A 15,476-nucleotide genomic window follows, 5' to 3' on the forward strand; every position below is an offset into this window, starting at 1 on the left:
GTGCTAATACATGATAAGACAATTGGTGCAATGAATATGATGAATTAATCAAGAGACTACTCTGGATTCTGATGATTCCATGAATAGTGAACTTGTGAATAATGATGATGGGAGATATTTAAGTGAGGGTTACTACACTATGCATTCATGCAAATGAATCATCAAACTTGTAAAGCAATTAGCCCAGCAAAATAATTGATCAAACACATTTGAAAATACTGTAGTAATACCATTATAGTGACGACCCATATCGTGAACACTCCTTGACCCTGGAAATTTGTTGTTGTACGGACTTCTGTATGGATGAGCATAATTCTCATTCTCTGCCTCTGACTGTATGTACTTCTGATTATTGTTATTCGGGTGATAATGATAGGGATGATGGCTGTGACGTTTTCTCGTCATTTCAGGTGACGTTGCAGGACTATCGATACTTGACATTGGTTTGAGCATACGTTTCAGTGTATTTGGATCAAGGCTTATACCACCGTTCTGAGCATTCTCGATTCTCATGTCATCTGTACTCTTACTCTTAGATTTTCTACTGTTATTGTTATTGACAATGTTGAAGATATTACCGTTTTGCATTTCTAGCTCGGTATAATCCGCTGATTTAGTGTGATGCAGTTGCTCTTTGCGGTGTGATTTACTGCTGTGGAGGGTACCACCTGCTTGGGTTCCCTCCGATTTTAGGCTTTCACCACCGTTTTGGGTTGCACTGTCCTGGCGTTTTATTCCCTTTTGGGGAGAGATCGAGGTGCCCTTGTCGTCGGGACTGTCAATCTGCGGATTAATTAGATTTTTAGTTCAGTGTTTGGGCTCGTGGTTATTGGCTTGGGGTGATAATAATGTACCTGGGAACCCACCGTAGCTGTACCAATACCGATGTTCGCGGTTTTTGGTGTTGTTTGGCACGTTTCATTCTGCTTGTCTTTGACAGTATGTTTACATGAGTCACCAGATTTCGATGTTTTGCCCGGTGTATCGCCGGTATTATTGACATTATCGTAAAGCGATGCACTCGATGTTGCTGGTGCTATCTTGTCACGTCCTGGCGTCATCTCCATTTCTGAGGTGCGGTTCATGGTTCTGGGTAGTGTTGATGCGCCTGCGTATTGTTTGGCATTAATTTATTGTCAATAAATACACGACCCAAAAAATTATTCAATGAAAATGAGAGTCATGGGGTGCGATCGGTGGTTCACTTCATTTTTTTTTTCGCTAGGGACGACGAGCTTTCACCCATTTTAACTCGTATTTTAACTCATCATAATTCGCAGAAGTTTGTTGATTAATTCATTGTTTACAGTATTTTATTATATTTTTTTTGAGTTTTCCTTTGGAAAATGCGATAGAATGAAATTTGAATGATCGAGTCATGAAAGTAGTAGTAGTCAACGCTTGATGGAACGTATTTATTGTATTTCAATGAAAGCCTCATAATTCAAAAATGGAAATAGTCACATGAATTGAACATTTCCCACGTACAAAAGAATGCATTGGACTCTGTGATTGCCCGAAATCTGGGAGAAAATCATCTCACGATGATAAAAATCCCACGAGATTTTTACTAGACAAAAAAACACTCGGAGAAATACCAGGAATTCATATCAAAACTCGGAAATGACTCCTGGATTCTGCAAATCCCCCATCTTCGTCCGGACGTGGATATTTTTCAGAGAGAGTAATGGCAAAGTGAGCTGGTACATTGAACGTGATCACGAAAATGGCACGATAGAAATTATGACTGCTGGAGGAAAAATAGAGCTCCGGATTTTATTTGACACCCGAATGTAGATTATTCCTCTAACACCATTTTTTTTAAATCAAAGTGGTTTTGCTTGGATTCACATTTCACACATTTAAACTCGAGTTCGCACTAAAAAAACTCGATGAATAAAATTATTCTCTAATATTTTTATAATAACATCAGTGTAAAGCCCGATCAATTGATCACAAAACCGAAAATTCAATCAATCCTAATTAAATCTGATTTTAAAAATAATTCTTCACTCATCAATTTTTTTATACTTCTCACAAATGAAATATACAGTTTTATTTAAAAAATCGTCAGTTTCAAAGAATTTTTCACGTCACTCCAATTTTTTCACTCGTCAACGAAAATTCCAGGAAGAATAGCTTGTATGGTTTTCACACTGAATCAATGATATGATACGAATAAATATGTAAAAATCGTACCCTGGGACATAAATCTCGCATCTCGAGACCGAAGCCTGACAAATTGGTCCGGTGGCATACAAGTGCACTGTGGTGCTTTGGATCTACTCGGTGATGCTGGTGTTGAAAGTGGTTTTATACGTGGCTTGACCTTTTGCTTATTGGGTGGTTCGCTCGGTAGCTTGAGGGAGTAAGATGAGGTTGCTTTTCTTGGTGTCTTGGTTGATTGTGACTGGTGAACAAAATGCCAAAGATAAAATGCCAATCGTTGAGCCTTTATTGAATGTCAATGAACATACACCACTTACACAGCAGTCTTTGAACTGTTTAGCATCAATGGGTGATGTAAAATTGAGACCCCACGTGTCATGGGTCACCGTGTCCTTCCAGTAGATAAAGCACTCCGATGCCTGACCAATTCTAGTACCTTTAATTAAAGAGCAATATCCCATCAAATCCGTGTAACAATCTAATTTTCATGCAATAAAAGGATTACCTAAATTGGAGTGCGTGTGATTAACGAGAAATTTACGCAATTCGCATGAACAAAATAAATAAAAATCCCCCGTATATTCGCATATATGAAAGCTGGATACATTATTCATTGGATTCATCCATCAGCCTGTATTTTCAAATTTTCACCTCGGTAATTAAAAATTGCGTTCCAAACTAACGATGTATCCCATCACAAGTGAAATACTATCCCACATTCACACTGAACAATGCATTTCTTCGAAACAAGCAGGAGAAAAAAAAAACTGATACCCCGTATTTCTGAATGCTTCATTACGCTCTATTCAGTCAACAATTTTTTTCATTCTCCCACAGCTTGGTGCAAATAAATCATCCTTTCAGGTGTACATAATAGTTCTTGATTGAAATGAAATTTATTTACCTGGTTGGACCAGTCGTACATCCAGAATTTTATCAACCTGACTATTGTAGGCGCTGATATGGAAGACCAGTTCAGGTGAATCCTGGAGACAACGAATGTTGACAGGGACGAGATCCTCGGATACTTGTTGCCACTTGACAGTACCAGTACCACTGGCACTCACATGAAATACTTCAGCCCATAGTCTAAAAATACTCATTATTATGTCATCATTGGTATCAACAACAATTGGACTGAATTGATTAAATGATTACAGTGCGTGAATGTGCAATGAGAAATGGAGAGTGATGGTACTAAAAGAACCAGAATTTATTCGATTCTATATATAACCAACGCTACCAACTACTCGGCCAGAATTCGGGTGAGCAAGTCTGCGAAGAAAATCAAGAGAAAATAAGTGAAAGCATATGCACTCGGAATTCTTCTCGCCTCCCTTTCCTCTCGCTCTCTCTATTTAAAGGCGTTTTTTTTTTCGAATGAATAAACACATGCGTAAAACAATACAACAAGCAAAACCACAAACAATCACAAAAAAAAAATATACATGTGCATGAGATCAAATGGCGGTGAGTGTTATTTTTTTTTACATCAGTCCCTCCTTTTCTCTTTTCTCCCAAAAAAAATAGACTATCTCAGTATCAAAGGATTACTCGAAAAATCTTTCAGCATCCAGTGTAAAGCTCGGTCAACTCAATGGTTTCAGAGTAAAAAAAAATGTGTACAGTACATGGAAATCCATAGTTGGATACATACGTATACTTTATCTCAATTGGCGTACAACAAAGTCATAGAGAGCACATGAAAGTAGATTGAAAATACAAGGAGACAAAAAATGAAAAAAAAAAAAACAGAGATATACAGATACAGGGGATGGGGTAGAGAGATGTCATCAGTTAATCGGTTTGATATTATTCTGTTGGTTTAGCAATAAAATCAGGGGTGGACAAGGGGACAGAGTACAAATCTAGAGAGTGTGATATAATGAATGGATGGCAATGGTTTTGCGCACCTCTTCTTCTCTATTCCGCACCTGAGCAAAGGGCCTGAGTCACTCCTGTGACTACCACCGCCCATTCCACCCCTTCCTCCAGTCTGCCATGGTGAATCCTCGTCCCGATAGCCCCGTTTCGATAATGGTGCACAACTGCACGCCGACAGCTTATTGCCCATTTTTTAATTCCCCTGACTCCTTACTTAAATTATTACTTCTTCAACAACTCAATGTGCTATTGACTCCTCAACGCTGACACCCCTCGTCATCCACATCAGTCTAGTTTAATCTCTGATTTATCTCCTTCTCTCCAAATCTATTTCTTTATGCTTTTATCTCTCTCTCTTCTCTTTGACACAGTTATTTGGCCCAGTTATTTGTTTGGTCTGTTTAACTTGGCTTTTCTACTTTGGCACTGGCTTAACAAGTTTACTTGAATTATTAGGTAGTCTTATCATTTGGATTTTCTTCTTCTTTCCTCAAGGAAGCACTGGAATAGCACAGTGGAGATATCAATTATTGTTCTCCAATCGTAGAATGTAGAGGGGAGGTATCCATTATTGTCACATCATTGCTAGCGACTGGTCGTTATCAGCTCCTCCATGGTATCATCACTGTGGACACAGAATTTTCGGGGAATCAGGTCAAATGACGACAAAAGTTCATAAATGATGGGTCATTAATCAATCGCGTAGTCATCCCTTGAATCGATTTGATTTATCATTGGGGGGTATATTATAAGTATATTTTAATGATGTTTAATGATATTTAATGATATTTAATGATATTTAATGACGTCTGTCGGGATTTAATGAACTCTCATCGAGATTGGTTCACCTTCGATATTATTGGCGAATTAAATTACCCCATTGGCGGGGGGAGGATGATTGATTGAGGCTGTGAGAATGGAAATTCTTTCAGAGGACTCATGCGAAGGAGTGAGTCGAGTGTACAGTCGAGTGTACTGTGTGTTATTATTATTATTTTTTTTTTAAATTGCCAGAGGCTACGGTCAATGGAGAGCCGTAGTAGTAACGCCCAGGAACAGCCCCTCTCGGTGAACTTAGCATGAAAAATTCCACTTCCCACGTAAAGCCATTCCTCGAATTTAAAAAAATTGTCTGACCTATATTTTGACGTACTACTCCCTCTCTACTCCGTGAGATTTTCACGTCAGAAATACCAGTGGAAAATCCCTCGATAGTTCAAACTCGTAACACAAACTATTCCAATAAATCTTGGAAAATTCGGTTGCACTTGAGATTGAGGGAGTGGGAAATGTGAAAAAGGTAAATGAGAAAATTAAAGGGAAAAAAAATTGAGGTGAATTAAGGGCTGCGGTGGACGGGACGACGAATCATCTGATGACGGACAATTGCGGATATTTACATTGAGAATTTCAACTGAGAATTTCATTCTCGAAGCCCCCTCGGTGCTATCGAATGAAATTGCATCTCGAGTGACAGATCTGAATCCTTACAAGTTGACATGGCGATTATACCTCAGCCCCATCGTGACGTTTTAATCAAAAAATAATTATAAATTATGTAATTGAGGAGAACCACAAGCCACATCGATTCTCCATTTTTCCCGAAATTTATTATCGAGGTTCATGCAAAATCTCAAATAAAGTTCACTTTATTCCATCCTCATCTGACTGTCAAAGAGTTCCATGAATTAACCATTCACTTTCCAAATATAAACAAACACAACTGATCTTTATGCATTTCGAGATTTCCATTTAATTATCTCCTCACATATCTCTCCAAAAAATAATATATTTAACTGATCTCAAAGTGTATTTCCATGATTACAATTACAATTAAAATTACTGGAGATGTCTGACCATTGAATTTCCGGGTGTAAAGTATTTATTAAAAATCTTCCAGGTGAAGATAATTCTCAGTAAATATCCATCGGGAATTATTGCGTGTTAAATACCAGAATGTCACCCCGGAATTCCATCGTAACGATCATCTCCTATAATACCGAAGTCACGTCGTATTGGCACCAAAAAAAAAAAAATCCAAACAGTCTCGAATATCCGGGGATATCGTTTGGATTCTCGCACACCCACGTTATACACAATCTATACAAATGCGGTTGAGGGAGTGCAAGTGGGGTGGGGCACCTCTCTCATGCACATACGAGGTTTATGTATGTCTACTTGTGCGGTGGTGTTGCACCCCCTTTTTCCACCCAGGTGGTGTGGGGCGAGGCTGCAAACCCTCTCCACGGTAGAGGGCATGAGCCCGAAACAGCTCTCCACACACACTGACGAAAAAAAAAAATCATTTGGTCGGAATTCAGGTCGAAGTTGCAGTCAAGACACAAAAATTGCCCTATTTTCTCCCCTCCCCCTCACATATGGAGGGTTTAACCCTCGAGTTGATGCTCCCCGGTGTATGGCTGAGTGAAAAACAAATGGGGAAAATTGAAAAAAATATATTAAACCCCTGAAAAATCCTGGAGGATACAATTTTGAATTATCCTTCGATAAAATCGTAACGCAAAACGGAATTTTGGAATTCTATACATATCGATCTCCCAGATGCGTTCACCTGTCGCCCTAGTCTCCATGAATATTTCACACCACCCTATCCCTATTAATCCCCACATATCGCAGCTTCACCCCGTCAAACTCTCATTCCCCACTTTTCATACGCGATAATTCGTTGTTACCTGTGACACCTCCCCCACAGCATCAATGCACATACTTCCAGGATCATATCAATGAATCATTGACTCAATTGATAATGCACTCAAGCCCTTCCATTCCCCACAGACCGAAATATTCCTGAATTTTCCCCCAGATCAAAACAATCCAACGAACTCCCGTAAAATCACATCACCAAATCACCGGCATGGAGAATAATGACAGGGAAATCAGTCAACCAATTGGAGCAACACAAAAAAACCTCGGGAAAATCTCAATCTTGACAGGGCGACCACTTGACAAGAAGCCTCATCGATAAATGAATTTTCATTGCTGGTCCCGGTATCGGACACGATGTCAATGTCTCGCGACCTCTTCTAGAGTCTCACAAAAGATACACGACAAGAAATGGAGACACAGTTTTCCCATGAAAAATATTTTCCACTGTCGTACTGCGCCTTATGAATTATCACTGAATTAACAATTGCTGAATGATTTATGATTAAATTGATATTATTGAGTAGAGATGTGAATTTAGATTGATAAAACCGAGAAGTTTAACGACTTACGGTCGACGACATCCTCGGAAGGGCGTCGAGAGAGACCTCACCCGCGACACACCGCCATATCAGGGATGATGCACAATAACATAGATATAGGGGCACCGTAGAAAAGCCGAGATATAGAATGAGGGGGAGAGGGATTGGGGATGGTAGAGAAGGGATGAGGAAAGATTGGGTGGAGCGAAATGTAGAAAGTTGGGAGGAAAATGAATTTTCAATCCAGATGGATCGCACAAAAATCACAACTTATCACTGTACCCTGGTATCATTCACTCACCGATCTCTCGATGTCACTGTCTCCAATCCCCCCAAACAAAAAAAATAATAAATAAACGCTGAAGCCGTGGGTTCTCCCTAAAAAATTGTCGCGTTGAATGGGAATCAATTGAATTAGTCACTCGGTGATTATTCCACAGGATCGCGCGCCGGTTTGGCGCGATTTTATCCAGAGCGTAGCCATGGATACTGCACCAGGAGGATCAGGGAAGGCCCTGGACTCTGTCAGCGGCCCTAGCCCGAAAATGTCAATATTCACCGAGCTGCGATCACGCCCGTCCAGTGCGCCGCCTTTTCTCGTACTCCACCTTTATTCCTTCTTATTTATTTACTTGTTCCACCCTCCTGTCCCATTCCTTCCTCCCTCAGTCGCCCACCACTGTTTTATTACAACTTGATCCCACCACTGTTTTTATTTAACTATTTGATTTTTTTTTTCGCTTTTTAATTGATCTCACCCCCGCGGATACCCCTCCATAGGTTCAAGTGAATATTCACTTCAGAATAAGCTGAAGATTTTCACTTCAGCGATACGAAGAGCACTTGATTTTGGCAATCATTGGACTACTTCAAATTTAATTTAAATTACGAATTGTGGTACCGAATCGTATGAAAATTCAGGCAAGTTCAATGAAAAATTGGTGAAAGGTTATAAAACTTTGGGGGGGTAATACGGCACGACGTTGATGGTCCAGAGCGATGGTAAGTGTGGTTCTCTTGAACGCAGGCTTGGGGCTTTTTCGGTGGACGAATTTTCGTCCCTACCGGACTTAACCGTTGAGAGGTGAGGGAGAGAGATGTTGAAAAAAAAAAAATGATGGTGCGAGGGTGAGAGAGATAAATAGGAAGGAGTGGTGGTTTGATAGAGGTGGGTGGAGAAGAGCAAGAGGAGATTTACCCTAGGACTGCAAGTACTGTACACCAGCGATGAAGAGGCGGAGGCGTTGCCATGACGATAGACGATCGATCCGCGACTTGCGCATTAGTGCTTTACAATCCGTGGGATGCCAGAGGGATAGCAGGGGGTAGCCAAGGGAGAGGATGAACAAGAATTTCTACAGGGTGACTGAAAGATCCGAGACCACCAGGGAGGAACGAAAGAAAGGGATGAATCCTTCACTCACTGCCCCGGTATCATCTCTTCTATTTCCTATATCTCTTTGCATTTTTTATTCTTTCATATTCTCTTCTTCGTTTATTCTTCATTTCTTCTTTGTCGTCCTTTTCTTTTGAGTTTTGTGTGAACAACCGAAGGAGTTGCATAAAATTCAATGATAAATGGGGGATGAAGGGGGTGGAAAAGATGCAGGAGGTGGAGGAGGTGGAGGAGGTGGAGGAGGTGAAGGAGTTGAAAGAGGTGAAAAAGGTGGAGGAGGTGAAGGAGGCGGAGGAGGTGAAGAAGGCGGAGGAGATGGAGGAGATGGAGGATGTGGAGGATGTGGAGGAAGTGAAGGAAGTGAAGGAAGCGAAGGAATAATGAAGGGTTGACAAGGACGAGAACCGTATCCAGGCGCGGCACCCCTTATACCTCTGAATCTTGGTGTTCCCCGCCTGCGTGACTGCATAGACCTCTACATCTCCACATCTCTATATAGAGCATCAAGGCGTCGGCCCAATGCCCCTCCCGACTACTGTTCTCCACACCGGAGGTCATCGTCATTTCACCCCTTTGTATATTTTTTTTCCCACCCCATGTTGATTTTCTCTTAACCCTCTGGATAGGCAATACCTGGACTACCGAATCGGATATATCGGAGGATCGACCGGAGAGGGGGAGTACTCGGAGGGGCTTGTCAACGGAAGGGAAAAGGGCTCCCTCATGGGGCTCAAGTTGCAATGAGGGCAAGTGCACTGCCACTTCACTATTACACGTAATGTACAGGGGAGACCGTGCAGACTGGATTTATATGGGGTGTAAAAATGTAATTGATTTTTTACTCGGTAATCTAACCGTCGGGCTTTTGCAAAGTATGAAATGGCGAAATGGGGGTTTAAGGTAATTTATGGGTTAATAAATTTTTGCGAAAATGGTGAGAGGAGGTTTAATTGCATCAACTAGTATTGCAACGTTTACACATGAGATGGATTTTAATGGGATATCGGGGGTGGGGGTGAAGGGAGTAAAGGGAGTGAAGGGAGTAAAGGGAGTGAAGAGAGTGAAGGAGGTGAAGGGGGTGAAAGGGGTGAAAGGGGAGATTTATTTTCTCAAGTTTGAAGTACTTTCTTTTTGAAATGCTAATTGTTTTTTACCCCTTTAATAATCGAACGAATTGACACGTAAGGGTTGCAAGTGGACAGACCCATTGGCCCAAAATACTGCGCACGGAACGTAATGATAATTATTGAACTATTTGTGGATTAACTGTCAACACCCAGCAGAACCTTGGAGCTTGTATTTACTGGGTAAATTGAAACCGTTGCACAACCACTTTCATTACCTTTTGACGAGTACAAATGTTAGTTTTTATTATAGTGACTTATTATTTTGTTGAAGTACATTTATTTATTGCTTTACCCATTGTCACTAGAGACTTTTACCCCCAGATGTTCAGTAGACTGTTTTTGTTAATTAACAAGTAGTGACATCTCGTGCCGGTGTAATCAGGATTGACAAAAAACAGAATAATAATAAATTAAAAAAGGAAATGGCGTTTCGAGAATGATGATAGACATCTCAAATTCCGGGGTACCAATATTGCTCGGGAATTGATTACACCATCCTCCAATAAAATCCTGGAAATTTCCCGGAGAATTTTCCCATAATTATACTATAATTTGCAACATAAATTCTGGCATTGACATTATGACAGACACTTGAGGCAATACGGGTAATTAAAAGGCGGTAATTGTTTGCGACACGCTAACGACTCGTCGAATGAGAGTTGTGCTGTTGAATTTTTAATCTGAGCGATATGAAAATTCAATTTGACGACAGTATGATTGATTGACATGGAGAATTACACAGTTTTCAACTTTGTAACTTTTGGAAAGTTTATATAGAAATTAAATAGCGTATAAACCTCCATTATAATTCTGGCTATTCAGAATTTCATGTACGTTACCTGATGACCCTTGTCTCTTCCATTGTTCACCGAAACTCAGGCTATTATATTGTGTCAGCGGGAAATCCGATGCAATTTTGGGTGAACCGTCTGGTCTTGAAGGAGTTGTCACTCCATTGTCTCAGCTCACTCCACATTATCAAAGAACTTAATTATTTTTGTTAGTTATTTTTCCCCCAATATCTCCCAAACACCGATCCAATCTCAAATTGAATTCCCCACAATCTCCACAAAAAGATCGATGCAAATCCCAAATTTAAACGTACAATTGTTTTTCTGAAATAAAAAAAAATCAGCACCACGAAAAATAATGACTTTAGCCAAGTTAATTAACTAATTATAAAACAATCTATATATACCAACAGTAAATATTCATCTTTGTATATTTATAAAGTTATATAACTCAATTCAATAATCAATATATATTTGAGTAATTTTTTTAGTGAGTTCCTGATAAGACCGGTAATTTGCACACCCCGCGTAATTCAATAATAGTTCGACGGAGTGAAAACCGGCGCCACTATCAGAGACACTAAAATACCCAATAGTGTTGGCAGTCTGATAAGTTGGTACATAGCTGGAGTATGTAGTGACCTGGCGCAGATTGAATTCGGTCATTTTTGTGACTGCTTCGAGTGTGCGCACCCGGAGCTCCATTGACTGAAACCACGTGTTGACGCTCTAACTAAATTAAGCCTAAATTAAAATTAAATAAAAGATTCAAGTGGCATTCGATTGATTCGAATAACATACACGTAAAATGGCAGACTACGTCCTAGGCGATTTAAAATCATCTGATGTACCAATGCCAGAGGATGGCCTATCAGCAGGACAAATGTTCAACGCTGGTGAGGGTCTCACGTACAATGACTTCATCATATTACCTGGATACATAGATTTCACGGCTGAGGAAGTCGACCTGGTGTCACCATTGACGAGAAAAATCACCCTCAAGGCACCTCTAGTCTCATCCCCCATGGATACTGTTACGGAGTCTGACATGGCTATTGCCATGGCATTATCTGGTGGCATCGGAATAATTCATCACAATTGTACCCCAGAGTATCAGGCCTCCGAAGTCCACAAGGTAAATTCATTAATGACGATATCATCACAGAAATTTAAATAGTCAATCTACAGCCATAAATCTGTGGAGTGGATTGAAAAATCGGGGGCCATGTATAATTATTTAATTTTTTATTTATTGATGCCAGGTGAAAAAATACAAACACGGTTTCATTAGAGATCCAGTGGTCCTCTCTCCAAACCACACAGTGCGTGATGTCATCAACGTAAAAGCTGAACACGGTTTCTGTGGAGTTCCCATAACGGAAAATGGAAAAATTGGTGGCAAACTAGTGGGAATAGTGACCTCCAGAGACATTGACTTCCTCGAGGATACTCCTAACCAGGCGAACCTCAAGCTCAGCACAATAATGACCCAATTGGAGAATTTGGTGACAGCGAAATCACGTGTCACCCTTCAGGAGGCGAATTCCATCCTCGAAAAATCGAAAAAAGGAAAACTTCCCATTGTAAACGACAAAGGGGAACTAGTGTCGCTCATGGCGAGGACTGATTTGAAGAAGAACAGGAGCTATCCGAGTGCCAGTAAAGATGAGAACAAACAGTTATTGGTGGGTGCTGCAATTGGCACGAGAATGGCAGACAGAGAGAGATTAAAACTACTAGCATCAGCAGGTGTTGATGTTGTTATCCTTGATTCATCTCAGGGAAATTCGATTTATCAAGTGGAGATGATTAAATTCATCAAGGCAGAATTTCCGGAGCTGCAGGTGATCGCCGGTAACGTTGTTACAACGATGCAAGCGAAAAACTTGATTGATGCTGGAGCGGATGGGTTGAGGGTGGGAATGGGCTCAGGCTCGATTTGTATCACCCAGGAGGTCATGGCTGTTGGTAGACCACAGGCAACAGCTGTTTATAAAGTTGCAGAGTACGCCAGAAAATTTGGAATTCCAATAATAGCTGATGGTGGAATTCAATCAATTGGGCATATTATCAAGGCTCTCAGCCTTGGGGCAAGCACGGTTATGATGGGATCATTACTTGCTGGTACTTCTGAAGCACCTGGCGAATATTTCTTCAGTGATGGGGTTCGTTTGAAAAAATACAGGGGCATGGGATCACTCGAGGCTATGGACAGGAAGGATGCCAAGGGATCAGCTATGGATCGATATTTTCATAATGAAATGGATAAAATGAAAGTTGCACAGGGTGTCAGCGGATCAATTGTCGACAAGGGAAGCGTACTCAAGTTTTTACCGTATTTACAATGTGGCATCAAGCATGGATGCCAAGATATTGGAGCTAGGTCTGTGTCATCTCTTAAGTCGTTGACTTACAGTGGGGAACTTAGATTTGAGAGACGATCTCATTCCGCCCAGCAAGAAGGCAATGTTCATAGTCTTTTTTCCTACGAGAAGAGACTCTACTGAATATTATAATCATCTCTTACCATCTTTTCACCCTGTACTATAATTTTTCTTATTCCAATTCCAATCGTACCTGCATTTTTTGCCAAATTGTCACCACTACTTGGTACACTTGGTAATTTAATTCAATAGAATGTCTTTATTTTTCAAATAGACTATCGCTTTCATCTTTCTCTGCATAATACATTCAAAAATGCAGTAATTTTTTTTCGGGAAATTAGCGAATTGGGGGGATCATGAGTTTGTGAAAGTCTCTTATATTTTTGAAAATCTTTTACACGAATCAATACAATTGTCGTCCAAAAAAAAACATTTGTCGATATTTTTTAATGAATTTATGATGTCAGTTTTGGAGTGCTACTGTGAAATTTAATTTTTTATATCATGGTTATGATTTTGTTGGAATAATTCTGAGGAATTCTTGTAAGCATTGATAGTGATTGTTCTACTAAGGAACTTGTATTACTCATCTTATCTCATGAAAAATCTGAGTTTATAAATGTTTAGCTAATATATTTTAAATTGAAACATTATATCAGACATGAATGGCCACAAATAAATTAGTCTTGTACGTCATCTGTTCAACCGTCTGTGTACAATAATTATTTTTCATCCCTCATATTAATTTTCTACTGCAAAACACAGAACTATAATCCATTCATAAAAATTCGCTTGTGGTTTCTTCTACCTTCTACCAAAGATATTTGTCTTTAATTCAACAAAAAATTTTTACAAAAAATGAAGAAAGTTCAAGAACTGGAATACTGTGCTGCCATCGCTCCAAAATTGACCGGTGTTTATTATTATCCAAGGCACTGGGTCCTCACACACACAAATTTTATAAACAAATTACCCTGCAAACTGTCATCCCTCTGCATTACAACAAAATGGTGCTGTGCGGAATTGAATGTGTCCAACGGATCTCTCAATATTTAAATATTCCTTCCGGTAAACTGCAAGTAACACAGAGTAACGTACGTATAAAATCACTTTTAGGTTATTTAATCAAATAAATATACGATAAATATAGTTCTTCTAATAATAATTAATTTCATTAAACTCGCAATATGGTATAAATATGTCAATATAATTGATAATTAATTAAACAAATGGTCTTTGTTGCAGACAATTGCTGCTGACAATGTAGTAAAGAATATTACAATCGAGGGATTCAGCTCCATTATTCAAGCATATGCAAATCTCTCAAAGGAACAAGAGCTTCACCTTGGAAAGGATAGAATTACACAAACATTAGTGCGACAGTGGTTAGAGTATGCAGTCATTTGTGTAAATTATGCTGACGTTCCAGCGAATGCTAGAAGAGTGCTCAAGGTAAGACTGATTCTATCACTAATTGTTAATTCATTAATGATAATCAATTGATTCTAATTACAAAGACTTCAAAATCAAGTTTAACGTGAAATGTCAATGGAATAAACTTTTGGCGAAATGTGGAAAAAAATCGAGTATTACTATCAATTTTATTTAATTAAATCTTTGTGTTTTAGGAATTGAATATTGCCCTGAGGGACAATACATACATCACTGGAACACATAAAACGATAGCAGACGTGGCATTATATTATGCTCTACATTCTATTATGGTAATATTCCACACAATGTCCAACATAATAAAGAATCCATTGGATGAATCCGCAGTAGTGAACTTGGATCGATTTAATCTGCCAAAGTCTTAATTACGTTATGTTTTTTTATTACAGAATGGACTCACGTATCAAGAGCAGGCTGAGTATGTACACGTCTCAAGGTGGTTTGATAATATCCAACAGGAAGCCAAATTAAGACATAAATTAAAAATCATTGATTTTGATCTAATGCATTTATATATCTGAATGAAATACTTAATTTATCGACACCCTTTTATATAACTTTTGCGTGGAAATGCTGACATGACGATTTTTAGTGTCCGATTGACATTGTCTTGATAATATGTTTTTAATAAAGCCTTCAAGTCGACGGGGTGAATTTTATTTCCTGTGGTATGAATGTTTTTTGTTTTTTATTTGTTTAACTGAAATTTAGACGACTGTAGAAGGAGCGGAAGGGGAAAGCCACATCTAGTGAAATTTCAAATGGAAAAAATTATTCAATGTATTGAAGATATACTACTAATGAAATTAGTAATTTTAATAAAAGTGCATTTGCTTAGTCGGCAAGGCGCTTGACTGGCACGCGGACCGCTTGGGTTCGATACCAGCATCATTCATTTTTTTTTTCAAAATAATTCCAATTTTTTTTTTGTTATTAAATGGCAAATCAATAGAAATATTGTTTAAAAACTGAATATTTGATAATCGAGGAGATATGCAGTGAAATTGAACAATTTAACATTTTTTAAACGAAACTTTTTCAATATATATACTACTAATGAAATTTTA

At 39.1% G+C, this 15,476-nt stretch overlaps 3 protein-coding genes across 11 annotated transcripts in view; 2 read left to right on the forward strand and 1 right to left on the reverse strand.

Moving 5' to 3' along the window:
- sif (still life) overlaps positions 1-7,816 on the reverse strand; it is a 28,182-nt gene extending 20,366 nt beyond the window's left edge. For 7 of the 9 annotated variants that reach the window (XM_011304199.1, XM_011304196.1, XM_011304195.1 and 4 more), the window contains exons 1-7: positions 7,561-7,816; positions 4,083-4,678; positions 3,074-3,258; positions 2,487-2,605; positions 2,200-2,410; positions 855-1,108; positions 231-783 (exon numbers count right to left, since the gene is read on the reverse strand). In XM_011304199.1, coding sequence (XP_011302501.1) covers positions 231-783; positions 855-1,108; positions 2,200-2,410; positions 2,487-2,605; positions 3,074-3,258; positions 4,083-4,243 — 1,483 coding nt within the window. In that variant the 5' untranslated portion in view covers positions 4,244-4,678; positions 7,561-7,816. Of the gene's footprint in view, positions 1-230; positions 784-854; positions 1,109-2,199; positions 2,411-2,486; positions 2,606-3,073; positions 3,259-4,082; positions 4,679-7,289; positions 7,327-7,560 lie in introns of those variants that run through there. The other 2 variants (XM_011304193.1, XM_011304192.1) reach the window with 2 other exon arrangements.
- A 3,368-nt stretch (positions 7,817-11,184) lies between these two features.
- ras (Inosine-5'-monophosphate dehydrogenase ras) lies at positions 11,185-13,662 on the forward strand. Its single transcript, XM_011304201.1, has 2 exons — positions 11,185-11,708; positions 11,836-13,662. The coding sequence occupies exons 1-2, from the start codon at positions 11,382-11,384 to the stop codon at positions 13,078-13,080; spliced, it is 1,572 nt and encodes a 523-aa protein (XP_011302503.1). The 5' UTR covers positions 11,185-11,381; the 3' UTR covers positions 13,081-13,662.
- A 174-nt stretch (positions 13,663-13,836) lies between these two features.
- Positions 13,837-15,054, forward strand: AIMP3 (aaRS-interacting multifunctional protein 3). The gene is made up of 4 exons (XM_011304202.1): positions 13,837-14,051; positions 14,203-14,409; positions 14,586-14,681; positions 14,799-15,054. The coding sequence occupies exons 1-4, from the start codon at positions 13,965-13,967 to the stop codon at positions 14,928-14,930; spliced, it is 522 nt and encodes a 173-aa protein (XP_011302504.1). The 5' UTR covers positions 13,837-13,964; the 3' UTR covers positions 14,931-15,054.
- The last annotated feature ends 422 nt before the right edge of the window (positions 15,055-15,476 follow it).

This window comes from Fopius arisanus, unplaced genomic scaffold, assembly GCF_000806365.1.
Source record: "Fopius arisanus strain USDA-PBARC FA_bdor unplaced genomic scaffold, ASM80636v1 scaffold00037, whole genome shotgun sequence".
NCBI lineage: Eukaryota > Metazoa > Arthropoda > Insecta > Hymenoptera > Braconidae > Fopius > Fopius arisanus.

Coding starts and splice junctions, on each gene's coding strand:
- ras (XM_011304201.1), top strand. CDS start 11,382: ATGGCAGACTACGTCCTAGGCGATTTAAAATCATCTGATGTACCAATG. Junction 11,709..11,835: donor AGGCCTCCGAAGTCCACAAG/GTAAATTCATTA, acceptor TATTGATGCCAG/GTGAAAAAATACAAACACGG.
- AIMP3 (XM_011304202.1), top strand. CDS start 13,965: ATGGTGCTGTGCGGAATTGAATGTGTCCAACGGATCTCTCAATATTTA. Junction 14,052..14,202: donor TGCAAGTAACACAGAGTAAC/GTACGTATAAAA, acceptor TCTTTGTTGCAG/ACAATTGCTGCTGACAATGT. Junction 14,410..14,585: donor ATGCTAGAAGAGTGCTCAAG/GTAAGACTGATT, acceptor TTTGTGTTTTAG/GAATTGAATATTGCCCTGAG.